Source organism: Anomalospiza imberbis, unplaced genomic scaffold, assembly GCF_031753505.1.
Source record: "Anomalospiza imberbis isolate Cuckoo-Finch-1a 21T00152 unplaced genomic scaffold, ASM3175350v1 scaffold_53, whole genome shotgun sequence".
Taxonomy (NCBI): Eukaryota; Metazoa; Chordata; class Aves; order Passeriformes; family Viduidae; genus Anomalospiza; species Anomalospiza imberbis.
In genome coordinates, this window is record NW_027100141.1 from 122587 (window position 1) to 140628 (window position 18042).

Here is an 18042-nt window from a genome sequence, read left to right on the forward strand (position 1 = left end):
AAGTGAAAGCCCAGAGAAACTCCAAAGAGTATGAAGTGACAGACCATCTCCCCTCAGTCTCCACTCATAATCTTCCCTCAGGGAACTCTGTTCTACCAGAGGGAGGCAGGAATGTTTAGTGTTTCTGACATCCAAGAATAGCAGGAGAGACATGGTGGGAGCTTAAAATAAAAATCTCTAAACTCTTAAACACAGAAGAGTGTCCGTGTGTGTTACAGAGGAGGGTGTATGGGAAATGGCTTTGGTTTTGGTTACAGGGATCTCCTCTAACTCTTCACTGTCCTTTCTCCATGAACAGGTCCCCATGTGCAGCCACAGCAAATGTCCAACAGCAGCTCCATCAGCCACTTCCTCCTGCTGGCAGTGGCAGACACGCGGCAGCTGCAGCTCCTGCACTTCTGCCTCTTCCTGGGCATCTCCCTGGCTGCCCTCCTGGGCAACGGCCTCATCATCAGCGCCGTAGCCTGCGGCCACCACCTGCACACGCCCATGTTCTTCTTCCTGCTCAACCTGGCCCTCAGCGACCTGGGCTCCATCTGCACCACTGTCCCCAAAGCCATGCACAATTCCCTCTGGGACACCACCACCATCTCCTACACGGGATGTGCTGCCCAACTATTTTTTTTCACTTTTTGCGCTACAGCAGAGCTTTTCCTCCTGACCATCATGTGCTACGACCGCTACGTGTCCATCTGCAAACCCCTGCACTACGGGACCCTCCTGGGCAGCAGAGCTTGTGCCCACATGGCAGCAGCTGCCTGGGCCAGTGCCTTTCTCAATGCTCTGCTGCACACGGCCAATACATTTTCCCTGCCCCTGTGCCATGGCAATGCCCTGGGCCAGTTCTTCTGTGAAATCCCCCAGATCCTCAAGCTCTCCTGCTCCACATTCCACCTCAGGGAACTTGTGCTCCTGGCTGTTAGTGCCTGTTTGGCATTTGGTTGTTTTGTGTTCATGGTTTTCTCCTATGTGCAGATCTTCAGGGCCGTGCTAAGGATCCCCTCTGAGCAGGGACGGCACAAAGCCTTTTCCACCTGCCTCCCTCACCTGGCCGTGGTCTCCCTGTTTGTCAGCACTGGCACATTTGCTCACCTAAAGCCCCCCTCCATGTCCTCCCCATCCCTGGATCTGTCCCTGTCAGTTCTGTACTCAGTGGTGCCTCCAACCCTGAACCCGCTCATCTACAGCCTGAGGAACCAGGAGCTCAAGGCTGCGGTGTGGACACTGATGACTGGATGCTTTCAGAAACTTTAAACTGCTGGTCAATTTCTGCAAATCACTTTTAATAAAATTCATCTTTCATACTTCTTGTAGATTTAGTTGTGGGTTTTTTATCCTTTGCCTTACTTTTTTAAAATTGACCACAAGAAAATGTCACTGTTTGTGCCATTTCTCATTTTGTTTCCCTCCACCTTCCCTGTGGCCACAGACTGTGTCAATGAGGGGCTGTGCTCTCGGTGGCTTTAAAGGAACTCAAGGATGTCCCAGCAAAGTTTTCTGCAGAGATGCCCTTTTGTTGCCTTCTCTGGAGCTGCAGCAGCAATGTCTGTGTGCAGAGCTGGGGCAGATCAGTGCTGGCACAGCAGCTCTGCACAGCAGCAGCAGCACTTGGTGTTGCCAGTGCTGCTCCCGTGGCCCTGCCCTGCTGCCCTGGTGGCCCTGGTGTTGCTGCAGGGCCTGAGTGCTCTCGGGGCCGGGCACAGTCCTGGGGGTGGCAGTGCCGGGGCTGCAGCAGGGACAGCCCATGGGCACTGCTGGGGCAGCGCTGACGCCTCAGGCCAGGGCCTGGGGGCTCCAGGCTCCTTGCCCAGGCTCTCTCAAGAACACGGCCAGGCCAATGCTCAGCACAGAAAACCCCCGTGAGCAGCCCCAGGCTGGCCGTGGGCAGGCTGGGGGCAAACAGCATGGCTGGTGCTCTGCAAGGGCCCTGGGGGAGACGGGAAGGAGCAGCAGAGCAGGGGCTGATCCATCCCCAGTGCGCTGGACAGCCCAGGGCAGCGTCCCAGAGCGTCCTCATGGAGCTGCCAACAACATCCCCCCTCTGCAGCCCTGGCCTCTCCCCCAGCTCACACAGGTGCCGCATCCTTGCAGGCACAGCCACGGCAGCGCTGGCTCAGGAGCCCCTGTTTGCATTGCACACAGCAGGCGGGAGCACCCCCATGCTGCTGCTGTGGGGACATGTACCTGAGGGAGCACAAATGCCATCAGCCCCTGGGGCCAGGAAGGGCTGGGGGACGCCAGGGAAACCACTCAGCTTTGTCCTGGCCTCTGCAGCCAGCCAGAAAGTTTGTTCCCATCAGCTGGGAGTTTCCTGTCCCACTGCAGACGCTGTTGCTCAGAGCCAGGGCTGCCTGGCAGCCACCCCCAAACTGCCCTGAGCATTTCCTTGGCTTCACCTTCTTTTTCCTTCCCTTGTACATATTTCTTCCTATTGCCCAACCCTGTTCCCTCCCCTGCACACAGCCCATCCCTGTTTGCCTTTTCCTCTCTGGCCCCACTCCCCATTCCAGTTCCTTACTTGGCACCATGGGAACGGCCCTTGGTGAGCAGGATCATCCCACAAGTGATGCAGGAATTGTCTGCAGGCTCCTGCAGTGCCTGGTGCTGCTCCCTTGCCAGAGGCACCCCAGGCCAGGGGGGCACATCTGGGCTGCTGTGTCTGGCTGTGGGGCTGCCTGTTCTGGGCAGTGAGGAGGGGCTGCAGAGGCTCTGCAGGACTGACAGGATGGGCTTTGGGGCTGCGAGGAGAAGCTGAGGGACCTGGGCTGCTGGAGCTTCTGAAGAGGAGGCCCAGGGCTCCTCCTGCAACTGCTCCCAGGGTGGTTTCAGAGAATCCCAGAATCAGCAAGGCTGGAAAAGACCTTGGAGATCATCAAGTCCAACCTGTGCCCTGACACCGCCTTGTGTCCCCTGAGCCTCCTCTTCCTCAGGATAAACAACCCCAGCTCCCTCAGCCGCTCCTCACAGGACTTGTGCTCCAGACCCCTCACCAGCCTTGTTGCCCTTCTCTGGACACGCTCCAGCCCCTCCAGATCCTTCCTAAATTGGTCCGCCCAGAACTGGACACAGCACTCGAGGTGCTGCCCAACCAGTGCCGTGCACAGGGGAAGAATCACTGCCCTGCTCCTGCTGGCCACACATTCCTGATCCAAGCCAGGAGCCATTGGCCTTCTTGGCCACCTGGGCACACTGCTGGCTCATGTCCAGCCTGCTGTCCATCAGTCCCTGCAGGTCCCTTTCTGCCTGGCTGCTGTCCAGCCACTCTGTCCCCAGCCTGTAGCGCTGCAGGGGTTTTTGTGGCCAAGGTGCAGGACCCAGAACTTGGACTTGTTAAACCTCACCTTGTTGGATTTGGTTTCTGGATCCAGCCTGTCCAGGTCCCTCTGCAGATCCCTCCTGCCTTCCAGCAGATCAACACCCCCAGACAACTTGGTGTCACCACGGTTCCATGAGGCCCCAGAGTATCCCAATGGTCTCCATGATTCCATGAGGCCTCCCAGTGTCACAATGTCTCTCTGGTGTCACAAAGTCCCTTGGATCCTTGGGCCCTGCAGTGTCACAATGGCACCGTGGTGCCCCAGGGCCCTGCAGTGTCACAATGGATCCTTGGTTCCATGAGGTCTGGCAGGGCAGCAATGCTCTCCTTGGTTCCCGCTGTCTCCCACACCTCCCACTGTCAGGCTATAGAAGGACACCTGGCTGATGAAGGGGAGTGGGAGTGGGTACCTGCTCGAGGAGGTGATAATAAAAATCCCTCCCAACCCCTTCTCCCAAGCCAGGTGCCACTTCAGATTCTGTATGATCCCCTGGATCTGGAGAGTCAGCCAGATGGTTTAGAAGAAAATTATCTGCCCAGTGAGTCTCCCAATTATGATTCATCTGTGAGACAGATCAGCACCTCTAACATCAAAAAGGAAAGAAGGGTAATCGTGGTGGGTGACTCCCTTCTGAGGGGAACAGAGGGCCCCATATGTTGACCAGACCCACCCCACAGAGAGGTCTGCCGCCTCCTGGGGCCCGGGTACGGGATATCACTGAGACACTGCCTGGACTGATTCAGCCCTCTGATTATTACCCACTGCTGATACCCCAGGCTGGCAGTGATGAGATGGAAAAGAGGAGTGTCAGGGCAATTAAAAGGGACTTTAGGGCATTGGGTCAGGTGGTTAATAGGACAGGGGCACAGACAGTCTTTTCCTCAGTCCCTCTGGAGTCTGAGAAAAACGCTGAAAGCAATAGGAGAGCTCACATTATCAATGAGTGGCTCGAGGGTTGGTGTCATCGACAAAATTTGGGATTCTTTAATCATGAGGCAACTTTTACAGCACCTGGCCTGCTTGGACCAGACAGGCTCCATCTTTCTGTGAAGGGCAGAAGAATTTTAGCTCATGAACTGTCAGAACTTGTTGAGAGGGCTTTAAACTAGGTCTGAAGGGGAGGGAGATGCAGCTGGTTTGTCTGGAAGCAGGCTCGTGGGTGGTAAGCCTGAGTTAGGAGTGAAATCAGCAGCCCAGCTGAGGTGCATGTACACCAATGCACACAGCATGGGTAACAAACAAGAAGAGCTGGAGGCCATGGTGCAGCAGCAGAGCTATGATGTAATTGCCATCACAGAAACAGGGTGGGACGACTCACATGGCTGGAGCGCTGCACTGGATGGCTGCAAGCTCTTCAGGAGAGACAGGAGAGGGAGAAGAGGTGGAGGGGTGGCCCTTTACATTTAGGGAAGCTTTTGATGCTACGGATGTTGAAACTAATGATGATGAGTCAAATGTCTATGGGTGAGACTTAGGGGGAAGGCCAACAAGACTGACATCCTACTGGGAGTCGGTTATCATCCACCCAACTGGGATGAAGAGGTGGACAACTCATTCTATAAGCAGCTAGAGAATGTTTCTGGATCATCAGCCCCTGTTTTTGTAGGCGACTTCAACCTGCTGGTCATTTGCTGGGAACTTAATACAGCTGAAAAGAGGCAGTTCAGGAAATTTTTAGAGTTTGTGGAGGAGAATTTTTTGTCGCAGCTGGTGAGTGAGCCCACCAGGAGAGGGACGATGTTAGATCTGTTGTTTGTAAATAGAGATGGGCTGGTGGGAGATGTGGTGGTTGGAGTTCACTGAGGGCACAGTGATCATGAAATTACAGAATTCTCAATATTTGGTGAAGTCAGGAGGAACACCAATAAGACTTTTACACTGGACTTCTGGAGGACAGACTTTGGCCTACTTAGAAGACTTATTCCGAGAGTTCCTTGGGAATCAGCCGTTAAAAACAAAGGAGTTCAGGAAAGGTGGACAAGCTTCAAAACAGAGATCTCGAGGGCACAGGAACACACTGTCTCTGTGTGCCAAAAGATGAGTCGACGAGGCAAACATATAGCCTGGATGGGCAACGAGGATTTGAAGGAACTTAGGAAAAAAAAGAGGATGCATCATCTTTGGAAGGAGGGTCAGGTCTCTCAGGAAGTATTTAAAGGACTTGCTAGGGCATGAAGGGAAAAAATTAGGGAGGCTAAAGCTCAGTTTGAACTTAAAATGGCAGCTTCCATTAAGGCTAATAAAAAATGTTTTTAAAAATACATCAATGGTAAAAGGAAGGGTAAGACCAATCTTTGGTTTTTAATAGATGTGGAAGGGAATTTAATAACTGCAGATGAGGAGAAGGCAGAGGTGCTCAACGCCATTTTTTGCCTCAGTTTTTAGTGAGAAGACGATTTGCCATCAGGACAACTGTCCTCCTGGGCTGGTAGATGGTGTCAGGGAGCAGAGTGGGCCACTGTTATCCAAGAGCAGGCAGTCAGAGGACTGCTGAGCTGCTTGGATGTTCATAAATCCATGGGACCAGATGGGATCCACCCCAGGGTGATAGGGAACTGGCAGATGAGCTTGCCAAGCCGCTCTCCACCATTTACCAGCAGTCCTGGCTCACTGGTGAGGTCCCAGATGACTGGAAGCTGCCCAATGTGACACCCATTCACAGCAAGGGTGGGAAGGAGGATCCTGGTAACTACAGGCCAGTCAGCCTGACCTCAGTACCCGGTAAGGTCATGGAACAGTTCACACTGAGTGCCATCACACAGCACTTCCAGGATGGCCAGGGTGTCAGACCCAGTCAGCAGGGGTTTAGGAGGGCTAGGTCGTGTCTGACCAACCGGGTCTCCTTCTATGACCAGGTGACCCTCCTGGTGGATGCAGGACAGGCTCTGGATGTTATCTATTTGGACTCCAGCAAGGCCTTTGGCACTGTCTCCCACAGCACACTCCTGGAAAAGCTGCAGCCCACGGCTGGGCCAGGAGCACTCTGTGCTGGGTTCAGAACTGGCTGGATGGCCGGCCCAGAGAGTGGTGGTGAGCGGTGCTGCTTCCAAGTGGGGACAGTCACCAGTGCTGTCCCTCAGGGCTCTGTGCTGGGCCAGCTCTGTCCAATATTTTTATTGATGGCATGGATGAGGGGATTGAGTCCTTCATTAGTAAATCTGCAGATGATGCTAAGCTGGGAGCGTGTGTCCATCTGTTGGAAGGTAGGAGGACTTTACAGGGACACCTGGAACAGTTGGAGGGATGGGCAGAGTCCAATAAGATGAAGTTTAATCAGCCCAAGTGCCCAGTCCTGCATTTTGGCCACAATAACCCCCTGCACTGCTCTAGGCTGGGGATGGTGTGGCTGGACAGTGCCCAGGCAGAAAGGGACCTGGGGGCACTGGTCAACAGCAGGCTGGACATGAGCCAGCAGTGTGCCCAGGTGGCCAAGAAGGCCAATGGCTCCTGGCCTGGATCAGGAATGGTGTGGCCAGCAGGAGCAGGGAGGTCATTCTTCCCCTGTACTTGGCACTGGTGTACTTGGCATTCTTCCCCTGTACTGGCACCGTACCTCGAGTGCTGTGTCCAGTTCTGGGCTCCCCAATTTGGGAAGGAGATGGAGAGGCTGGAGCGTGTCCAGAGAAGGACAACAAAGCTGGTGAGGGGTCTGGAGCACAAGTCCTGTGAGGAACGACTGAGGGAGCTGGGGTTGTTTCGCTTGGAGATGACTCAGGGGTGACCTTATCACTCTACAGCTTCCTGAAAGGTGGTTGCAGTCAGTTGGGGGTCGGTCTCTCTCCTCACAGCAACTGACAGAACCAGAGGACAGTGTCTTAAGCTGCACCAAGGGAAATTTAGGTCGGATATTAGGAAAAAAGTTTTTTTATGGAAAGGGTGATAAAGTACTGGAACTGTCTGTCCAGGGACTTAGTGGAGTCACCATCATGGGATGTGTTTAAAAAAAGACTGGATGTGGCACTCAGTGCCATGGTTTAGCTGAGGTGGTGTCGGGGCATGGGTTGGACTTGATGATCTCAAAGGTCTCTTCCAACCCAGCAATTCTGTGATTGTGTGACATCACAGACCAGGTTGTGACATCATATAGTTGGCTGTCACATCACAGGTTTATTATGTGACATCACAGAGTAGGCTGTGACATCAGAGCATGCCTGTATGACATCACAGAGCAGAGCAAGCTGTGAGGTCAAAGAGTGTGCTGTGACATTATAGGGTGGCTGTGTTCCATCACTGAAGGTGTTGTGACATCACAGGGTGGGTCTGTGAGCCCACAGAGGTGCTGTGTGACATGTTAAGTGAGTTCTGCCATCACAGAGCAGGCTGTGACATCACAGAGCAGGCTGTGACATCACAGAGGAGGTTGTGATGTCACAAAGTCGGCTGTGACATTACCGGCTGGCTGTGTGACGTCACAGAATTGGCTGTGAGGTCACAGAGAAGAATCTGCCATCAAAGAAAAGGGCTCTGTGACATCACAGAACAGCTGTGTGATGTCACAGAGAAGGCTGAGACAATACAGAGTGGGTTGTGACATCACAGAGCTGACTGTGAAATCACAGAGCAGGCTGTGACATCACAGTGAGGCTGCATAACATCACAAAGGTTGCTGTGACATCATAGAGCTGGCTGTGACATCACAGGGTGTCTGTGACATCACAGGCTGGGCTGGGACATCACAGGGCAGATTTTGTGACATCACAGAGCAGACTGGGACCTCAAAGAGCAGGCTGTGACATCACAGGGCACCTCTATGAAATCACAGGTGACCTGTTACATGTCAGAGTGGGCTGTGTGACATCACAGGGGCTGTGTGAGGTCACTGGGGAGGTCACTCCACCCCTGCCCCCCCTCCCAGTTCCCCCCAGAGAAGTCCAACGCTGCTCGTGCACAGCAGGGTCCCCTGTCCCTCCGCGTCCCCCCACCCCCAGCGCCGCAGCCTCCCCCAGAGGATGTTCCACGAGATCGACCCCAGAGCCTGACACGGGGATGGGAGCTGGGGCTGTGGGGGTTGGGACAGGGGGACAGGGACCCCCCGGCAGCGTCCCCGTGTCCCCCAGGGCCAGAGCCTGGGCCAGGGCTCCTTCACCCTGTTACCAACGAGGGCTTGAGAGCGCTGAAAAAATCCCCAGCAAGGGATCAGCAAAAACCAGATTTAATATTAAGCAACAGCACCACAAAGTTCCTTGGCAAGAGTCACTCTGCTCCTGGAGCCGTTGTGATGGTTGGTGCCATGGAAACCTGCCCTGGCCCCTTGCTCAGGGCTGGTGTCACTGCCCAGAGCCAGAGGGGATCCCTTGCTGGGGGCTTGTGCCATGGCCACCTGCCCTGTGCCGTGCTGGCCGGTCAGGCGCCGCGGAACCAGCAGCAAACGCCAGGGCCAGGGCCAAAGGCCAGGTCAGTCCGACAGAAAGGGGCAGTGCTGGGCACTGTTTCCATGGCAGCCCTCACTGGGGGTGACACCTGGGTCACCTGTCCTGGCAGTTGCCATGGAAATACAAGGGTGGACAAAGGTTTTAGTAGGGCCTGGCACAACGGGACAAAGGGGGGTGGTTTTAAACTAAAGGAAGGGAGGTTCAGATATGAACAGATAAGGAGGAAATGTTTGATGATGAGGGTGGTGATACACCAGGACAGGTTCCCAGGGAGGTGGTCAGTGCCCCATCCCTGGAAACATTCAAGTCCAGCTGGGACAGGGCTCTGAACAACCTGATCTGGTGAAAGATGTCCCTGCTCATGGCGGGGTTTGGATGAGATGAGCACTGCAGAGCTCTTCCCATCCAAACCATTCCAGGACTGCAGGGGCAGAAGGGGCTGCTCAGTGCACTCCATCCACTGCCTCGACTCCTCATGGTCTCTGCTGGACCCCACATCCCAGAGCCAAACCCAGCCCCTTCTCTGCCTTTCCTCCCCCTGCCCCAGGGGCTGGCACAGCCAGGGGGGCACAGGTGACCTTTGGGCTTTGCAGGGCTCAGGCACAAGGGCCGTGGCAGAGTCAGGGCTGAGGTCACACTCTGTGGGCTGGGGCAGAGCCCAGCCAGAAATGAGCCCTGAGGCAGCAGCTCTGCAGTGCTGGCCACCAGGCCGGCTTGCCAAGGGAGGCTTCTGGCCATGCCCTGCAAGCAGCTGCTGCTGCCAAGGCGCCTTTGGTGCCTCAGGCTCTCCCTGGCACAGCTCCCAGCACGGCACTCTGCCCTTGTGCCCGAGGCCTTCCCTGTGCTGGGGCTGGCCTGGGGCTTTTCCTGCAGCAGGACCTGCCCTGCTCCTGGCACAGGAAAGGCAGTTCCTGCTGGAGCAGGAGGCTCTGCCTGCAATGGGCTCAAACCCCTCCTGCAAGGCCCTGTTTGCAAAGCCCCAGTGGGAAATGAAGGAGGGGCGTCACGCTGCTGTTGGGGTGAATAATGCTGAAACCAGCCTGACTCCTCCATCCCAAAGTTCCACATCCTCAGAGGGAGCTGAAGCTGTGGCAGGGCTGGAAAAATCCCCAGAGAAAGGAACAACCAAGTGACACCACTGAGAGCTCCTGCAGAGCTGCTGAGCTGGCCCAGCCTGGGCACATCTGACTGACAGGGCAGCGCTTCAGACTAGAAAAGCCCCATCCCAAATTTTAATGGCAGTGTCTCCTGACATTTCCCTTCTTGGGGGCTGTGGAGATTCCTCCCTGCAGTGGGGACACCCCCTCAAGGTCACTGCTCCAGGCTGAGCCAGAGATTTGCCCATGGTGGTTGGTCGGGGGCAGTGACATCAATCTCTGCTTAAGAACTGGTTTTTGTTTAATACAATTGCTTCAAAATTGCTTCCTGTTTCAGCCTGAGTGTCCCTGCAAGAACTGGGCATCTTTCAGGCAGTTCCAGAAGCTCAGGGATCTCATTTCATGAGGAATCTGGGATGCAAATGGCCTTGTAAGAAGGACAAAAGCAGAAGCAATGGACTAGAAATAATTAAAAAAAAATACCCTTCTTCCAGACAAAGTCCACCAAGTCATTCCCTGCATTTCTCCTTTTCAAATTCCTTCCATCACCTACTCTCAGAGGTCCAGCCTGTTCTGGTGCTTATCATGAACTGACTGTGCTCTTGATTTATACCAGCACTGGAGATGTAGAATCACCCAAACTGAACACAGAAACAAACTCCCTCTGTCCCATTTTCATGTTCTAGATCACTTTCCAGGTGTCCATGGAGATGTGGGAATGATTATCACACAACTCTGCATTTCTGGCTGCGGGCTCTGGAGATTCCTTCTCTGCATTCAGTCAGGCTTGTATTCCCTAACAAGTCCTGGTTCCACCTCCTGTTTCCCAAGGCTGGAACAGTCACAATGAAAACCTCACCAATGGCACAACTCCCCAGCTCTCCAGGAAGAGAAAGGACAAGCTGTCAAGTTCTCCAAACCTTTGTCCTGCTCTGCTGCAAGAATCCTGCTGCACACCCGCTGTGGAAAGCCAAGAGAAGCTGCAGGTGGTGGCACATCTTGTGACAGGAGCTCAACCTGGTTCTCCAGGAAAGGTTCTTGAGAAGAGCAAACAGGACTGTGGAGAAGATTCCTGGAAAACTGAAATAGCTTTCCAGAAGTGAAATGAAAATTGAAAGAAACAGTCCAAGATGTTTTCCTCTATTTATTTCTCTGCTCCCTTTTTCCATCTTGCACTACTTCTCCATCCCATTAATTCCAAATGCATCTCACCTCTAAGATCAGTGACTTAGCGAGTTCTAGACACTCTAAAGTACCATGAGCCACACAGTTTGCCTTCCAGTTTTTGCTGGAAAGCAACACTGGAGCCATAAGTGCAGGACCAGGACCAGGGAATCCTCCAGCCAGGGAATGTGCCCCGACAGGGTTTGATACTCAGCAGGGACAATGCACGGCAGCGACCGAGGAGATACCTCTGCCCCCATGCAGGAGCCCAGACTCTGGGTCTGGGCTGAACAGGGCAAAGTTCCCGTGTTTGGACAGGCTCAGGGGCTGCCCCCGGGGAGCGGGGGGCTGGGCATGGGGGTGAGCGGGCAACGGAAAAACGGACACGGGGACAAACGGCCCCGGAGCTTCAGTTGCAGCAGCAGCAGCAGCGGCGGCGGCAGCAGCAGCAGCAGCAGCAGCCAAAGCAGAGACTCCCTCTTGATTCTCCTCTCCTTCCCTCGCTGTCCCGCACCGTCTCCCGCTCTCCCTTTCCCGCTGTTCCCTCCTCTCCCAGTCTCTCTCTCTCCCCATTCCCGGCCGGGCCATGCCCCCGGCCCGCCCCCGGCTCCGGGCGGGGCTGCCCCATCCCCGCCCCCGGCCGTCCCGCCGGGGTCTCGCCTCCGCCCGGCTCTGGCCGTGCTGGCGGTGGCGCTTCTGGGCGGGCATCGGTGCCTGGGGCTGGGACGGCATCGCCTCCCTCTGGCTCCGCCTGGCCCGAGCCTGGCCCCGGCCCCGGCTCCTCCCGGGCCCCGCGGAGGACACACGCGGCGCGGCCGCTGCCGCCGCCTCCGCTGCGGCTTCCCCGGCCCGAGCTCCGCCGCTCGGCAGCGCGGCCGCCGCCCCCGAGCCGCCGCTGTCCCGTTGCCGGGAGCGAACGCCTGGGGAGGGCCGGCCCGGGGCGGTCGGGGGGCGCTCGGGGGCCGCTCCTGGCCCCGGGCCGAGCGCTGACAGCCGCGTCCCGCCCGCAGGGAAGGCGCAGGAGGCCCTGCAGGAGCGGTACCGGCTGGGTTCGCTGCTGGGCAGCGGCGGCTTCGGCAGCGTCTTCGCGGCCACGCGGCGCTCGGACGGCGCCCCGGTGAGCGGCGGGGCCGGCGGCGGGCGCAGGAGGAGGAGGAGGGGGAGGAGGGGGTGGAGGAGGAGGGGGAGGAGGAGGGATAGAAGGAAAAGGAGAAGGGAGAGGGGGGAGGAGGAGGAGGAGGAGGAGGATGGGGCTGGAGCTGGGGCTGGGGCTGAGGCTGGGCATGGCGGGTGGCGAGCTCAGCCTGCTGCTGCTCTTGGCTTGCAGGTGGCCATCAAAAGGGTGCCAAGGAACCGCGTCCGGCACTGGGGCGAGCTGGTGAGTGAGCGGGGCCAGCGGCAGAAGCCGGGCCGTGCCAGGCGGGGATGAGCCGAGGCCCGGCAGGGTGGGAGCCACCAGGACACCTCGAGGGAGAGCGGGCGTGGGGTCAGCGCAGGGCGAAGAGCATCCCGTGCTGGGTGAGGGGTTCCTGACCCCTGGCACGGCATCAGCCCCACTGATGGCATCGTGCTCCTCCCGCAGCCCGACGGCACCAGCGCACCCCTGGAGATCGTGCTGCTGGAGAAGGTGTCCACTGGCTTCCCCGGTGTCGTCCAGCTGCTGGAGTGGCTTGAGCTCCCCAACGACATCTTGATCGTGCTGGAACGCCCGAAGCGGTCTCAGGACCTGCATCATTTCATTCGGGCACGGGGGTTCCTGTCCGAGGAGGTGGCGCGGGATCTGTTCCGCCAGGTGCTGGAGGCCGTGCAGCACTGCACCAGCTGCGGGGTCCTGCACAGGGACATCAAACCAGGGAACATCCTGGTTGACCTGGCCACCGGGCAGGCCAAATTGATTGACTTTGGCTGTGGCACCTACCTGCAAGACACAGCCTACACTCGCTTTGCAGGTGAGCCCACGCAGGGGTGTGCTCTCGGTCCTGGCATCTCATGGCCCAACATCTCACAGCCCAAGCTGGGTGTGGCAGCAGGGATTCTCCCTTTTGCTGCCCTTCATGGCACTGAGATTTCAGCTGAGTTGCGTTTGAGCAGGGCTGGGTGGGGAGCCAGCTTCAAGCCCTGCTGGCAGCCTTTGCCCACCACTCTGCCCAAGACTGGGGCTGGGGCTGGGGCAGCCAGCCCAACAAAAACACGGGTGGGTGGGGGTAGCAGAGAGGGGGGCTGTAACCTGTGTCCCAGCCGTTTTGGTGTGCAGGTGACAAAGGGCTTGGACTGCTCCACTCACCTGGTTTGTTTTGGATTCATGATGTTTTTTGGGCAGTGCAGGCAGGGAGGATGAAGGCATGGTTTTCCCAAGCACTGGGTGGGTTTTTCCTCCTCATGGTCGGGCCTTCCAGGACTTCTGCTGCCCTCTTCCAACCCCAGTGGCTTCTTTTCCAACCCCGAGTCTATACACAAGTCCCAGGTGCTGGCGAGAGGGCAGCGGGTCACCCCGTGTGCCACTGGGGCAGCCCCCACACGCCCAGGGATGCTGGGGCCAGGCTCTGGGAGCAGCAGCATCCCCCTGATGAACCCCATCTGTATTCCACAGGAACACGGTCATACAGCCCCCCGGAATGGATCCACTTTGGATTTTACTACGGCAAGCCAGCTACCATCTGGTCCCTGGGCATCCTGCTGCACCAGATGGTCTGCGGGGAGCACCCTTTCAGGAGGAGCCAGAACATCAGCTGGAACCATCAGCTCTCGCTGCCACGACGGCTCTCTCAAGGTGGATCCTCATCTCTGGCCACGGGGGCAATGCCAGTGCTGGGAGACAGCAGCAGCTCGTGAGCATCCCGCTCTGGCAGCTGCTGAGGAGGTGGCACATGTCCTGCTCTCCTGCTCTCCTCCAAAACAGGGAATTGATGGGGAAGTTTAGGCCCAGCTCTGAGCACATCCAGCATGGCCTGGACACGGGAATAGTGGGGCAAAGCCAACAGGAGCCTTCTCCAACTGACCGGCGGGTTCTGGTTTCTCTGCCCAGAGTGCCAAGATGTGATCAGGCGGTGTTTATCCATGCTGCACTCGGACAGGCCCTCGTTAGAAGAGCTGTCCTGTGATCCCTGGCTGCAGGATATTGATCGGCCCTAGAAGAAGGGAGAGAGCCACAGGCACACTTTGATGCAAGGCCCTGGTAAGTTGCAGCTCCACACATGCCTTGGCAATCAGAAGCAAAGGAACCCAGACATTTTGTCCTGCCTGTGTCACTGCCCAGGGGTCATCAGATGGGGACACGCAGCCCTTGTGCTGGAGCTGAGCTGCTCTGCCCAGCACTGGTGGCCACCATCTGAGCTGGTTTTGCTTGTCCTGGTTCCCTGACAGCTCTGGGCCCTGGGCAGAATCCAGACAGCCTGGGCTCACCCCCAGGGAAGGAGAAGGAGCCCCTGGAGAAGCTGTACCAGGTGGGGCTGCTGCTGCTGGGGACAGCGAGGACGACATCAAGGATGACAACCTCTTCCTCCAGCTGGCCACCGGCAGCTGAGGATGATGGACTTCGATTCTGGCACCTTCTCCAAAGCCAGGCTCCACAGGGAATTTGCAGGTGAGTCCACACGCAGGGGGATGCTCCCAGATTTGGGCATTGCACAGCCTGGCCAGGAACCAAAGGTTCCCCCTTTGCTGGGGCGGATGCAGCTGATCCTTCAGTCGGATGCCAGGCTGCTTTTGGCAGGGCTGGGGGATGGGCTGGGGTGGTGATGAAATGGGAGTGGGCTCCTGGCCCTGCCAACAGCCCCAGCACCCACCGTGCCCCGGGCTGGGGCTGGGGCAGCCAGCCCGACACAAACAAACCCCCATGGTGGGAGCAGAGGTGGGACTCCAGAACCTGTGCAGGGGCTGCTTTGCTCTGCAGGCAAGGAAGGGCTTGGGCTGCTCCACTGCCCCTGTTTGCTTTGGGGTCACCGTTATTTTGGGGGGCAGTGCAGGGGGGAAGGGAGAAAGCCTGGGCTTCCCTCACCTGTGGGTGGGTTTTTCCCTGGCATGCAGGGGTTGGGCCCTCTTTAAGCCCCTGACAGAGATAAGATTTTTGACCTTTTTTCTTGCTCCCCTTTTTGTCTGTAATCTATTTTCAAAATTTTGTTGTGTGTTTTCCTAGAGGAAGCGTTCCAGGTGGGGTCTAGTCTGGATGGGGAAGTGCTTGGGAGCAGCTGTGGCGTGGATGGGCCGTGCACTTGGAGAAGGCTGAGGACATCGTTTGGGACCAGCTTTTCTTCCAGCGGGGGATGGCGTCAGGTGGGTCCCGTCTGCTTGGCATGGTGGGATCAGAGCTTTGGGGAGATGGCAGCGAGCACAGGAGCGTCCTGCTCTGGGCAGCTGCTGAGGGCTGGATGTGCCGTGGCTGGCTGCAGGCTGGGCACATGTCCTGCCCTCCTGCTCTGCTCCCAAAGGCAGCAGGGATGGGCAGCTCTGGGCACAGCTCTGGGCACGGCCAGCATGGCCTGGGCACTGCGGGCGGCTGGGACAAGGGGACAGGAGCCTTCAGCTGACGGGCACTTTCTGGTTTCTCTCCTTGCAGCCGGGCTCTGCGGGTGCTGAGGCTGCTCTGGGCTCTGCCAGGGCTCTGCTGGAGCTCAGCACCGGGCCGCAATCAGCCAAAGAAGAAATGGGGTGACCTGCAGCACAGACCTGCTGGAGCATTTCAGCAACACAGCTCAAGTGTGCAGAGTGTACACCTCCCAGGGAAAACATGCCACCACCCCAAAATAAACTTGTTCAATAGCTTCTGAAATGAAATCAATCTGGGATGACCCCAAATGACATTTTGCAGCCTGCTCAAGCTGTAGCTCAGCCTTTCTCTGAACAGTTCTCTCCCTCACCTGCCTTTTACTTCCCAACTGCTCCCTCTTTTCCCCCAGTGAGTTCCCAGCCCATGGCAGTCTCCACCACACTGTTGCATTCCTTGGTGCCTCTCACCACGAGGAAGGCTGAGCTCCAGGCTTAGGGACTCATCCTTTCACTGGCTGAGGAGCAGCAATGTCTCAGAGGTGCAGTGGGATTTTAGTGTCATTCAGAGCTGCTCTCCAGCCCTCAGCTCTCCTCACTGCTGAGTTCCCACTCCCATTTTTCTTGTCCTTGCAGCAGGATGAGCTCTGTGAATCCCCTTGAGCCTCCCCACTCTTCCCAGCCCACGCACCCACCTCAGTTAGGCTGAAGCTGCAGCTTCTCTGTCTCCTCTGGCACACCAGTCCAGTCCCCTGTGCGGGGAGCCCCAGCCCCAGAGCACAGCACTCAGCAGTGCACTCCGGGCTGGAGCAGCTGCCCTGCAGCCCTGGCTTGGCTGTTTGTGGCAAGGGAATGCTCCCTGTTTGCAGCTGTCCCTGCAGGATGGCCCCAGGGCAGAGCCCAGCCGGGCTCCCACTGCAGCCCCTGAAGCCTGGGGCAGACAGTGGTCCCAGAGCTGAGGTTCACGGGGAGCACCCAGAGCATTTCCTCCACTGTTGCATCAATGCTCATTGTGTTAAGAATACTTCTAGTAGAGGTATTACAATTTTCTAAAACACACTGTCGTAATAGGGTTCTCTTAATGAAGTCCTGTACATCAGCTAAATTAATAGCTTCGGTCACCCGGTCCACAAAGGAAGTAAAAAGCTCATTTCTGCCTTGCTTAATAGACATAGAAGAAGGAGATACTGGTTTTGTCCTAACCATGGAGATTGCTTCTCTAGTTAATTGTATGGTAGCTTTTCATATTTTAGCCCCTACTCGTGCCTGCATTTCAGTTGTAGTGAATTGCCCAACACTTATTAATTGTTCAACAGTTATCCCAAATAAGGGCTCATTCTGCTGTCATGGAGTCTTTGCAAAATGATTACATAATTTATGCTAGTGGGCTTGCCACAGCATTAACTGAGACTGTGTCATAATTATTCTTATGATACTTTTAATATCTTTTGGAAGAAGGAAACCTGAGCCCCATATGGAATTAAGCATTTGCTTTGCAGGTTCCCCGTGTAGCCCACAGTCATTAACTGCGGCTCTCAATTGTGAAAGCAATTTCCAATCCACAAGATGATAATTGGTTGTTTCTTCCCCTCCTGCATTCGGTGTATAAGCAACAGGAAAAGCTTGGCAATCTATGTCAGTAATAGTAGAACAAGTCATAATCTTTATTACTTATTGCTTCTTTTTGGATACTCAACCAATTCATTCTGTGTATTCCTGGTAAAATTTTAGGATGTTCTTGCTTAAAAGGATTACTAGCAGATGTCACTAAAACTCTTTTATGGCTGTTCTGAACAGTTTCATCCTGCAGCTGCTTTCTTTTAGCCTGTGGAAGTCTTTCACCATTTATTACTGATTGTTCATTCCTGGGGAGGGGATCTGTGGCTGACTGAGCAGCATTAAAGGCAGGATTAAAAGCAGGGGGAGCAGTAGGTTGCTTATCACTCGATCTGCTCTTAATTTCAATAATATTTCTTACTGGAGGAATAGGATTGATATCAACCTCTAAAGAATGCATTCCTGGTTTAACCCCTTCTAAAGTGGCAGTAGCAACAGCAGCAACTTTCTTTTCTGCTTGATACTTCTGCAAACAATTTATGACTGAGCGCCACGACCTCATTAGCTTTCGGGCAGCCTTATCATCATCAATCACCTTAAACTAAAGAATGTTCTCTAATCCACGCCGCTCTTTCTCATCAAAGAGATCCCCCGAGGCTTTAAATAAGCCTTGAGCCCGACCATAGGTGTACAAAGCTGGCAGATCTTTATCTAAATCTATGTCAGCTAAATCACGTTTCTGTAAGTAATTGAAGAGCTACTTCACTTTCCATAATCTGACCCTTAAGTGCAGCCTTTGTACCTTGCAAGCCGCAGCTCTTCCCCAGACGGCGAGTCTTATCCTTGTACAACTCATATCTCAAGGATATGCTGCTTTTTTGCTATCTGTACATGCACAGTGTACTGTTCACAGGCCAGTGCTGTTCCCAGGCCAGTTTCCCAGGCCAGAGCTCCTCCCGGGCACAGAGCTCAGGTCTGGGGTCTCAAACAGAGGATTGCTGGAACAATTGTTCCATCGATCCATGACCCTGTTCCTGCAGCCATTCCCCAACA

General features: G+C 55.8%; 1 protein-coding gene across 1 annotated transcript; it reads left to right on the forward strand.

Annotated features, from left to right (window-relative positions):
• Positions 1–201: 201 nt before the first annotated feature.
• LOC137467172 (olfactory receptor 14I1-like) lies at positions 202–1254 on the forward strand. Its single transcript, XM_068178715.1, has one exon. It carries the CDS (start codon positions 322–324, stop codon positions 1252–1254), a length of 933 nt encoding a protein of 310 aa, XP_068034816.1. The 5' UTR covers positions 202–321.
• Positions 1255–18042: the final 16788 nt, after the last annotated feature.

What these genes read in the sequence shown, in the direction of transcription:
- LOC137467172 (XM_068178715.1), top strand. Translation starts at nt 322, where the DNA reads ATGTCCAACAGCAGCTCCATCAGCCACTTCCTCCTGCTGGCAGTGGCA.